This window comes from Meleagris gallopavo, chromosome 1 (genome assembly GCF_000146605.3).
Source record: "Meleagris gallopavo isolate NT-WF06-2002-E0010 breed Aviagen turkey brand Nicholas breeding stock chromosome 1, Turkey_5.1, whole genome shotgun sequence".
Classification (NCBI taxonomy): domain Eukaryota; kingdom Metazoa; phylum Chordata; class Aves; order Galliformes; family Phasianidae; genus Meleagris; species Meleagris gallopavo.
The window spans coordinates 111,208,345-111,220,236 of NC_015011.2; the positions used below are offsets into that span (position 1 = coordinate 111,208,345).

Below are 11,892 nucleotides of genomic sequence, written 5' to 3' on the forward strand. Positions count from 1 at the left end.
TTCCTTCAACGAAGGCTTCATTTCCTACTTCTTTTGTACCAGAGGTTGTGGTAAATGGCTGTCACCATGCTAAGTCATTCCTTTCACATCCTAGGAAGATTATACTGATAGGTGGTTAACTAACAGCTTTCAACTACTGATGTCTGAAACAAGCTTTGCACTCTGAGTCATTAATTATACAGGCAGTGATAATGGAAGTTTTGAAATACAGAGCAGTGCCTTGTGGAAGGCAGAACAGTGTTTTTCATTTACCCTTTCATGATTTCCAGTCTTTTCCCCTCTTTATGTTTCTGACACACAATAATGTTTTTGAGGTAGCTTCCAGCCATCAAGCACTAATAAGAGGGTTTGTATGCAACAGCAGACTCCTGAATGAACACTGGCCATTCAATACCATCCTTTTTCTTTCTGTCCTGCTAAGTCCCTGCTCACAAGCAAATAGCAGACTATGAGAAATGCAGTCAACAAGATCTTTTCATTTCGTTGTTGATATTGCTAATACGGCCATTCGTACGTAGAGAATAAATGTAAAAGCTGTTTGAAAACTTAACATTTTTCTCAACGAAGTTCAAAAGGCAGCTTCAAAATTGAATACTCCTCTGCTAACTGACCACTTAAGCTGTCAGAGTTCAAGAAAGGTCTGGGCAACTCTGATTTTTGGGTGGTCCTGTGTGGAACCAGGAGTTGGTGCTAATGGATCTCTTCCAACATTGGATATTCTATGATTTCTGCAACACCTCTTCCGAGCATAGGGCAGCAAACCAGTCGTTGCTGGGAAGCTGAGAAAAGCAACAATTGACAAGAATATAGGAGGAGAAGTGGCTGAATGGCTCCAATTTTTTTGTGTGGAAATTCAGTTTCCCTGGCTAGGATGTAAACCTTTCTGGCAGGACTCATCCATTAAATTCACTGCCCTGCCACACAGCTTAAATAAATCAGTTTGAAGTGCCATTGTTCTTTCAGTAGTGACACAGAAGAACCATATGAGGTCAGAGTGCCCCGCAAAGCATCCTGCCTCCAACACTGCCCAGGATATTTGCTTCAAGAGAGACTGTGACAATTCACAGCTTCCAGGGTCTCTTTTCCCCTCTGCTGAACCCTCCCCAGCAGTCAGCAGTCTTACAGCTTCCTCCAAAGGGTGCCTGGTGGTTTTGTTCCTGCAGTAACTGCGTTGTTTGTCTTTATGATGTGGAAGTCTGAGCTGGTTTGTGCCAGCTGGTCTGCTCTGTGCTAAATAATGGAATGAGCTTTTGAATGAATTAAGTGCTTAAAGCATTGGGTCTTAAATGCCATTCTGACTTTTGTACCATCACTACTTGTATTTAATTTATACTGTCAATACCATGGTGCTGAGCTGTAGCCACAGCAAAGTTATCAGGCACAAAAGTGGACTTGGTAACATCTGGTTAGTTTTCACCTTTATTTGGCAGTGGATTACTGAGAGCAGTATAGTTTTGTAGAGGAGGTGTCTCACAAAGCATTCAGGGTTGAAGGAATACTCTTTTCTTACAAAAAAAAAAAAGAAAAAAGAAGAAAAATAAGCCAGCTTTGGATGTTGTCAAGTTCCTGGAATACTATTAAAGCTTGAAGGAAGTACAGCAACTCTACACTTGACCTCATTAAACTGATATACTAAAGCAACACACAGTGTTTTCTGTGAAGGTCTGTAGAGTTATTTTATGTATTTGTTGCTTTATAAAGACCCAAACCTTTCCTCATTTCTTTTAATTGAAAGATTTTGCTTTGTGTTTGTCATGCAAATGAGAAATCAAGGCCTGCCACCCTTTAAATTTGAGCAGCGTTTTAGAGATTGCCATCCACTTGCAAGTAAAGAGCAATCCTGTTTTGTTGCTTATTTTTAAGTGTGACTTCATGTATTTAGACTTCATTTCGGGCATAGCTTAAGAGATGATAAAAAAACCCAAAGATTAAGTAATTAGAGGTGGATGTTTTAATAATTGTTACGATGTTTAGACTTGGTTTGCTGGTATAGTAATAATAGCAAAGAAAGGCAAGCAGTTACGTGTCACCTTTATCCAGCATCAGGATTCTTTATCATCACCACTGTTCTTGTACTCCTTAATAATAGTCACAGTGTTCTGGTAGCACATAATCAAGCTTTCAAAATGTACTTGATATGCTTTGTTATTCATTTATTACCAGTAAGGCATTATTATAAGAATTACTCAATAAAATGCAGGAGTAATTGTCAACAGAAATGACAATTTTATCAGTTTTGTGTTATTTCTCTTTAGTCACTGCTGCAGAAAAAATAACCAACAAGTTGATGGTAACATGCAAAGTTAACACACAGAAACAGATCTCTGTTCAGTGCTTAATGTATGTACTTAATCACAGTAGCCTCTGCATAGCTGCACAAGGAAAGGCAGAGCAGATGAACAGAAGGTCCAGGCTCTGTGGGTACAGTCTTAAGCAGCCTTCCTTACAGTTCAAGGCTAAATGAAGTTTTAATTCATCGCTATTCAAATAAATTTACATAAAACTAAGTTTTCACTAGGCTTTTTGGGGGGGAGGCTAGAGGGGTGGGGAGGGGAGTGATGGGGATGAGGGTCATTGTTGTCTATTGCTCTTGTTCCAAAAAGATGAGAAGCACAGGCTTCACTTGCATTGGTTGGGTCAGCTCTGGTGATTGTGAAGAAAAGGAGCAGCTCTAACAGATGCAAAGGTGCCCATTTCTCTGAGGTTTGTTTTAACAGATACAGAACCTCCCAGAATCCAGTGCCCAAGTGTGAAGGAGAAAACTGCGGAGCCCAACAAGTTGACAGCCAGAGTATTCTGGGATACCCCGGAGGGAAGGGACACCGCTGATGGCATTTTGACAGAGTAGGTAGAAATCCATAGATTTGTCTGTGGCAAATATCCCATACAGGCTTGTCAGATGAGTGACTACAGTCTTGGCTTTTGGGGATTACTCATGGAAGAAAAGAAATAGGATGAGCCATTTCAGTTTTTTCTTGTATAAAGAAATGGAAACCTAAGGTTTTTTGGGCATTACGTTATGCTCAGCTACACTATGAACTGTCTTATAAGAAGCAAGCAGGTCCTGACTTCTCTGCTCCCATTTTGTCAATGGAATGGGATCTTTCTTTTCATTAAAGAGTGGGGCTGGTGGCAGCATGTATGACTCACCTGGTCCCTGCTATGCAGCTTCTTCCTGTGCTTACTTTCATTATTCAGCCACGTAGAATGGCCAGACAAGCTCAGCATGCCCCAGACTTCACTCTTTAGGCTTTTACATTGTTGGAAGTAGGAAAATACCAGTAAATTTATGGATGCCTGTCCCGTTTTATCTCCTGTTTTAGTGTTATTTTGAAAGGCCTGCCACCAGGGTCACATTTTCCAGAAGGCGACCACAAAATCCAGTATACTGTGTATGACAGAGCTGAAAATAAGGGCACTTGCAAATTCCTTGTTAAAGTCAGAGGTAAGAATGATCTTTTACATTACAGATACAGTTACTAATGTGCACCTGGATTAGTAGGCAGTTTGAGAAATGTCCCTATCTCTGTAATTATCTGTGCCTATGCACACAAACATGTATTTAAAATTTATATTGACTATGCAACTGAGTGTACCATCTTGCTGGAGTCCCTGATGGTCAGACCCACAGCAGGGTGTGCACCTGGCATGCTGCAAGTCAAGGAGAGGCTCTAGTGATTCACCCTCCTCCATACTGTTGAAGATGTCAACTGCTGAATCAAGGCTGAAGGAGTTTTTCAGCTGTGCCTCCCATCTGTCAAGAAGAGTTGCCTTTTCACAAGTCCAGGTCTTGAAATCTGCAATTGAATCTGTAAATATGATGAGATCTCTTTGTGCTCTGTGGCCATTTGTTACCATTTACCACTGTGCCATACACACACCTCGATATCTGCATCCTTTTAGTTTACATATGATACTAAGAAGAGCTTTTATTTGGTCAGTCTTTTTACATACTTGACTTTAACAATAAAAAAAAATAAAATAAAAAAAAATACATCTTCCATATTGGTATTCTGTTAGCTGTGATTTGTGCCCTGCCTTTTTTTTCTTCCCCTCCATATCTTGTCTTTCTTAAAGTCAGGCGCTGTGTGAAGTTAAATGCTCCAGATAATGGCTACATCAAGTGTTCAGGTGATGGAAATAACTATGGTGCTATGTGTGAATTTTCCTGCATTGGAGGCTATGAGCTACAAGGCAGCCCAGCTAGAGTGTGCCAGTACAATTTAGGGTGGTCAGGAGTGGAGCCAACCTGTGCACGTAAGTGAGTATTTTGCTGCTGTACTGAAAGGGCTAAGGTGGTTCTCACAGAAGTAGGAATTGGAGAAGAGGGTTGGGATCAAACACAACTACAAACTTTATGTCCTTCAGATAAAAAAACATCTTAATGTTTCTTGCCAATTCACCCTTAGATCTGAAGCATGTGCCACCTTTGGCTGTTCTATTCCTGGGATAATGATGGTGCCTTACCACTGATAGTGTGTTTCAACCCAGCTCTTTATACAAAACTTCACATACTGCAGTCAAACCATTTTGTAAGCCAGATTACAGCTTCAGATAAAATAGTTGGCTTCAACGAGGCGACTATTTCACCCATTTCTTTATTATTCTCTTGTTCCTGTGCTTCTGGTATCTGACACTTGTTCATCCTTTTAGAAATAGATCTGTTTTTACTATTCTCTGTAACTTTTCTTTTAAATTTAATTCTAGCCATGAATATTAATGTGAATGTGAGGACTGCAGCTGCACTTCTGGATCAATTTTATGAGAAGCGGAGACTGCTAATTATTTCAACTCCTACTGCAGCCAACTTCTTCTACAGGATGCAGTTGGGAATGCTGCAGGTAAAATGCAGTCCAGGGTTGGTTGCAGAGGGTTGTAGCTATTTTTTTTTTTCTTTAGACACATGATAGGATAAGCTCTGCTGTTGGTATAAACCAGCAAACTTCAGCTACTATGTTTTGAACAGTAGAGGATTCTGCAGAAGTGATAGTGGTTCTGGATTAATCCTTTTTATGTGTGCCTGAGCTCCCTGTTTTTCCAGTTCAACTCTATTCTGGACTGTCCTGCCTCTGACTGACTAGTTACTCAATCCAGGCAGTTCTGGCTCTCTTCCATCCTCTCAACATTAATATTAAACCCGTACTCTAATAATCGTTTCCTCATTCAGTTCCTAAAGGAGTTAAGAAGAAACATCCAGCACTTCAGTGGTTACAGTTCATGCAAACCAGGCTTACGGGGTCTGTAGCTGCAGTGTGAAGAAATGTGACCAGCTCTAGAAATAACTTGCGTACTGCAGACAGGACCAGAGGCTTAGCATAAATAAAAATCACCCCGAATGCTGGAGATATCACTGGTATTTTGTAATAAAAAAGAAAAAAATTCTGGCACTTGTTTTTCTTATAGAAGTATTTCTATAAATATTTCTACTTGGGTTCTTGCTAGATTAAGTACACCTCAGCTCAGAAATGTATGTGTGTCCTCAGGGAGAGCGGCCAGTTCTGTATTCTTTCACAGTGGCAAATGCTTTGTTTCTGTTCCCACAATTGGAAGAAAAGTCAGAATGAACAGTCATTTCGATATGAGTGTGATAATATTTCTAACTGCAGGCTTAAAGTAAGTTGTATTAAAAACAAAATGAAAGGCTTTTTTTTTTCCCCACAGAAGATTATCTGGGCAAGAAAATAAAATATTTTGATTGAAATGATGTAGTTTAAAATACTAATTTTATTGGCAATATTACTCTTCCATTGCTTGGAAAACAAGTTGACGTACACCACTCTGTGTGGTGGTGGTGTTAGAATCCTTCATCTAATAGCCCCTGGTCTCATTTCAGCTTAAACCATCTCACTAACTTGAGAAGTTCAGATTCTGTGTGAACACTCACAGCACATGCCAAACAACCAACTGCATTCTCTCTGATGGCTAACCTATCTCTTTCCTTCTTTCAACTCTTCCAGCCAGCACAGTGTGGCTTAGACCTCCGACATGTTACTGTGGTTGAGTTGGTTGGTATCTTCCCAGCACAAATAGGAAGAATAGGTGTAAAGCTGCTGCCCCCTTCACTTGCACTGCAACTCAGGTAAAGTAAGATTTGTCTACTGTTATGTGTGCTATAGCATATATAATATATTGTTTTTGAATTCCTGCATTTTATTATCTAAATAGGCATCTTTACTGTACTGAGCTAGACACTGGATGGTAAGTAGATGTTCATGAGTAAGTTTCAGTGTTTACTCTCTTTTAACTTGCAAGAGCTAAAACAAATTGCTAGGCATTTGAGATTTATGAAATTAAAAGTGTGTTTCGTATTTAAATGTGCTATGGCTCAAGTGCTGTGTCTTCCTTGCCTCTTTGCTCTGTGAATGATGCTAATTCAGGTGAGCTCTCTGTGTATCCCTTTATCATAGAACACAGAATGGTTTGGTCTGGAAGGGACCTCAAAGCCCACCTATTCCAACCCCTGCTGTGGGCAGGGCTGCCCAGCACCAGCTCAGGCTGCCCAGGGCCCCATCCAACCTGGCTTTGAGTGCCTCCAGGGATGGAGGGATATTATGCCTTTATGTTTTTGGGTACTGTCACTGGAAAACACTGATTACAAACACATTTGTATTGTGCTGGAATTGGGCTGATGCAGTTCCAGCCACCTGCAGTCACTTGGCAAGGACAGCACCAGGCAGGATCACCAGCCCCTCATATATGCAGTGCTGCTGGATGCTGTGGTCAGGCTTGAAGGTAAACAGTGGGTGCTCTTTCAAGTCCCATGTGCAGTCCCATGTGATATGTACAGGATTTCAAAGGACAAATGACCTTAGCCTCCTCAGCCTGACAGACATTCATCAGTTTTACTGAGGTGTCTGAACTGTTTTGACTTCGTTTTGAACTGGCAGGGAGTTGGTTCTCACTTGAAAGGGAGATTTCAAGTGTCAGCACTGCCTAGGGATGGGAAGACTCCAAGAGCTAAAAGTGAAGGCCTGTTTGGTAGGGTAAGTGGTAGTAATTTAAGGAAAGAAGTCCAGGAGCATTTTAGGCAGCATCTTCTGTACTATACCTGAGAAAATGGTGTGAGCTCTAATTGGGGACAAGAAAAAATACTCTTTTTTCAGTCTTCTGACAAGTCTGAGTTTTGGTTTTTTTCTTCCCAATTCAAAAAAACAAATATTCCCCATAAAAGAAAGAGCCAGCTTCTTTTTCCTTAAAACAAAAACAAACCTAAAAACACCACACCTTATATAATAGTTAGATTGAAGACATTTTCTTGTGGCTCTGTACAAAATAAGCTCTGGTAACACTCCTGTTCCTGCCTCATTGTGCTGCCCACCTCAACCTTCAATTTCAGAAATTGACACAATTTACAACCTGATCTCCACTTGGTGGAAGCCAGTGTTCAATTTGATTTTTGTTCTAGACTCTGATGCTACCAGAGCATGAGATAGCATTCCAGTCCAAGGAAGCACTTAATCCAAATGAAACACACCCTTAAGAATCTTGAATACAGATGCTGTCCAGCATTAGCACTCAGTAAAATAACCAGTCACAACTACCCTGGTTAAGACTTTGCCAAACTCAGAAGGATTAGCATTTGCAGAGGGTAAGCATTTTCCTTAAGATTCCTTAAGAAACCACAGTCCTTATCTCCCTTATCACCACAACTTAGCTCCAAAAATTATTTTAGTTTCAAAGCAATAGCCAAGCTCTCTAACTGCAACAACACCTAGAGTACTGAGTGGCACAAGACTATAGGGTAGTGAAAGGCACAGGAAGGTTAGTTCTTATGTTTCACAACCTTATTGCCATTCAGTGCCCGACAGACCTTCCTGTGCTGACCTCATTCCTTCACAGATGCCTTTCCCCACAGCAGTGGCATTGACTGTCTGCATGACTGAGGAGCTTAAATGACTCATTTTTACCACTGTGAAGGAAAGGGATCTGGCCTGATTAGTGCTGGCTTTTGATTTCCTAACTTGGAGCTACCAACAGGTAAATCAGTTACTATCAGAAAGAAACAAAAACTGACTTAAGTCATTTTGTTCTGCTTTTTCTCATCATGGTTTTGTACTACATGGCAGCAAAGAAACAGAATTGTCTACCTGTAACTCTTTAGCTCCATCACCATCATAGAATCATACCACAGAATTATAGAATGGTTTGGGTTGTTTGTTTTTTTTGTTAAAATCAATATCTGTATCTGATATTGAAAATACTCTTTTGTCTTGTTTCATTTTGCTCTTTGGATAGGCTGTTGCTGAGGATTCCCCATTATAATTTCAACATTGTGGTGATGGACAAGCATGGAATGGACAAGGAACGCTACCCATTCCCGGCAACACCAGCTGAGCTCTTTGCACTTATTGACAATTTTCCCTTGAGAAAAGAAGAGATGAAACTGCAAGCAGAAATCGGCCAGTCATGTCCTTAATTCAGAATTACAGGGCCAGCATTTTGCCAGTGAATTTTTTATTTTCTACCCAGATAATTCTTCCCTCGGTGCTACAGAAAGCATGGCTTTTTAATCACTGATGTACAGAGTTGTTGTGTGTATCATTATGTCTGTGTAGCTGCTCTGCATGGGCGTATGCATGATGCTTTTTTGTACTTTCAAAGAGTATCTTTAGAGAAATGTGTACGTAGGATTACTACCCAATAGAACTTCTTGTACAGACATCAAAGAATTGAGGTACGTCTCCTGGGGTTTATTTTGGATTTTTCATTCAGTGTAAAATTCTTTCTTCCGTTTTATAAGTCTTTTATTAATAAAATATTGTTTTGCAAAGAAATAGTGCTCTAAAAGTCCTCTTAGCTATACTGTTTAGTGATTAACGTAGAAGTTGGATCAAAATACCTTTCTATCAACAATTTAAATCAGAGGTCAATGTCTGTGCTACGAGTGCACAGCAACCCAGCTTTCAACAGAAAGCTGAAAAAGACCTCTAAGACCATCTATCTAGTCTAGCCATCACTAAACATATCCCTCAGTGCCACATCCACATGGCTCTTGAGCACCTCCAGGGATGGTGACTCCACACAGCCTGTGCCACTGTCCCTCTGCTCCTCCTGAGAAGTTCTCCCTAATACCCATCCAGAACCTCTCCTGGCACAACTTGAGGCCATTCCCTCTCATCCTATCGCTGTGACCTGGAAGAAGAGGCTGACCCCCTCCTCACCACATCCTCCTTTCAGGTGGCTGTAAAGAGCGATAAGGTCTCCCCTGAGCATCCTCTTCTCCAGACCAAACTATCCCAGTTCCCTCAGCCACTCCCCATAAGACTTGTATCTTATGTCAGATCCATTATAATAAGGTCCATCACAGACACAAAGCACAAGCCAAAGGTGACACAAGTAACTGCTTCCAGCAGAACCAGGAGAAAACAGCTCATGGCAGGTGTACAGGAGTCATTGCCAGGAGGAATTTGATAACAGAACAGTGAGCAATATAGAAAATGGGTGATAATTACTAAAGGCCATATGCTCGATAGAAAGACACGCTCTTACCTTGTGTTTCATGTCCAGTGAGTTGGAGTAATAGATTCTTTTCCCTTTTCATCCCAGAGATAGCTCAGGCTGCTGGTCTGATGGCAGTGGAACATTCCCCACAGGGAAATTTCATTAAGGATTCATTATCTCCAGATCTGTGAAAATAGTTCTTTGCAACTCATTATTTAACAATAACAAAAAAAAAAAATCACTAATGAAAAGTGTTAGGAGGCAATAAAAAAAAGATACAGTTCTCCAGTGTTTTTTTGAAATCCACAATCTTGCATATCCTCTGCAAAGAATCTATACTGTGCATGAAGAATACAAACCCTAAAGGAGAGAAAAGTGTTGAAAAATATGAGTTACAGCTTCAGACATTTGCTTAAAGTGTCAGGTGGGTAATCCCTCACAACTGAACAGCATTTCAGTGTCTGTGCTGCTCATTCAAAGCATGGCCCTTTTTGATTCAGATAAATGCTTGTTTAACTGTAAAGCAAAGTGTTCATTTTGACAGTTGCTAGCAAAAGCTAACAGAATACTCAAGTGCAGGAGCACTGAAGTGAGTGGAGAAGATGGGCAGTTTCTGAAATGGTGAGGAGCCTTACCAAACACCCAAGAGGAGGCATGGAAGCATGGCACAGCCAAGGTAAAAACCGACCTCAGAGCTGATGCCAAAGGCAAAGAAGATTCAGATGCACGCTGCCAGGGGGTACTGCCAGGTTTTTGAGGATGGGCACTTGGAGGAGCAGGAAGCCTTCCTTTGAATGAGCTGTCCAAGTGTTTCTAAGATGCAAGGACTGTTTGGGTGACCAAATCACAGAAATAAACAGCATTTCTGTTCCAAACCTACCCAGACCAGAAAGTCATCCTTGATCAACTATAAAAGGAGCAAGGTGGGTAAGAACCAACATGCTTATGGATACAGCTGTTTCCTTTCTTGTTTGAAGAACACTGGTGGTTGCAGAAACTAAGACACAGCATGCCAAATCACTTCATGCCTTAAGTGGCACCTGCAGAACAGCCAGCCCGAGGACACATTTATGTACATTTATATGCATAACATGAATGCACAGGTGGCCAGGTCATTTCACCAGCCCTTTTACTCAGTCAAAAAGCACATCAACGATTTCCAATGATTTTTTTCAAACTAATAATAAATAAATACAGGAGTCTACTGGGTCTGATTGTTCTATTTCTGCAGCTCCAATCTGTTGGTGCAGAATCGGTGCATGCAGCCATCTTTCATGTCTGGGTGAATAAGAGTGGGGCTTGATGATTGCTGCAGCCAGAAAAGTGATTGCAATCACCAGTCCTCTACAGGAAATTGAATTAAGTGGAAGGAAGTGCATGAGTGATTGGATTACCAGTTATAGTTCTACATAGAACATCTGCTAAAGTCCTGTGATTAGCAAAAGCTGCTCTTGATTAAATACACAGGCTTTCTGGCATTTTCTGTGCAACATTTTTGTGGGGAGGAATGGGAGACTGACAAACCCCACGTGCCATCTCTGACCTGGAGTCAGATCACCACGCAGGTATGGACTACAGGTATGAGGCAGATTTGCCTTTTGGAGAAGAATGAATGAGAGACTTAGTACTACTGGCTTTAGCCCAGCATTTGTATGTCCAAATACATTCTAAATATTCAAATATATTCCAGTAGGCTTTGGTTCTAGAAAAAAATCATGTTGTGTAAGCAAGGTGCGGTACCTACACCATTCCACTTTTTAAAAATAAAAAGTGATTAAAAAATGTTTCAGATAGAATTTACCTTACCTCCCTCACAATCGTGCAGGCTGGACTCTTCCTTTGACTTCCATCATGGCTCTTCTTGGCATAGCTGCTAATCCTACCAACCACTGCTGTCAAATTGCAAATCCTATTAAAAGCACAAATTGGGTGGAGAGGATTAGAGGCAGCACAACCAAGGAGCACAACCCGCAGTAAGTCTCCTTTCCTCTCCTGCTCCAGAACTGCCAGATCACTCTGGGCACCCAGCCAGGGGCTGGAGGCATCTGCATCAGTCTGGAGATAACGTCTTGGTTTTGAATGTGATTTCAACAAGCAAAAAGCTTCCATCATTTTAAAACAGAAAATTATTCATGTTTCTACCATGTGACATCTTTCGCAACAAGACTGCTGCGGTTTCTCAGGAGCCCCAAACAATCCTCTGCATGGCCTATAGGTTTCCCCCAAACCTACACAAGAATCTACATGTTTAATGAGAACACTCCCTGCCATCACACACCTCACAATCACTTCCATCTGCAGGGGGAGAGACAAAAGTTGCACGTCCCATTTTTTTGAAGTTCAGATCATCCCTTCTAGGAAAACCTCACAGCTCTGATGGCAGCGCTCCTGACCCTGGCAGCTCCGTGCTGAATGACTGCAGTGTGGTGTTTTGTCACAGCTCAGTACTTA

The 11,892-nt window shown here is 41.1% G+C and overlaps 1 protein-coding gene across 1 annotated transcript in view; it reads left to right on the forward strand.

The window, feature by feature from the left end:
* Nucleotides 1-8,787, forward strand: part of SRPX (sushi repeat containing protein X-linked) — an 18,021-nt gene extending 9,234 nt beyond the window's left edge. The window contains exons 4-9 of the mRNA XM_010725049.3: nucleotides 2,718-2,844; nucleotides 3,324-3,445; nucleotides 4,078-4,257; nucleotides 4,708-4,841; nucleotides 5,958-6,079; nucleotides 8,236-8,787. Of these exons, the coding sequence (XP_010723351.1) occupies nucleotides 2,718-2,844; nucleotides 3,324-3,445; nucleotides 4,078-4,257; nucleotides 4,708-4,841; nucleotides 5,958-6,079; nucleotides 8,236-8,416 (866 nt within the window). The 3' untranslated portion in view covers nucleotides 8,417-8,787. The remainder of the gene's footprint in view (nucleotides 1-2,717; nucleotides 2,845-3,323; nucleotides 3,446-4,077; nucleotides 4,258-4,707; nucleotides 4,842-5,957; nucleotides 6,080-8,235) is intronic.
* Nucleotides 8,788-11,892: the final 3,105 nt, after the last annotated feature.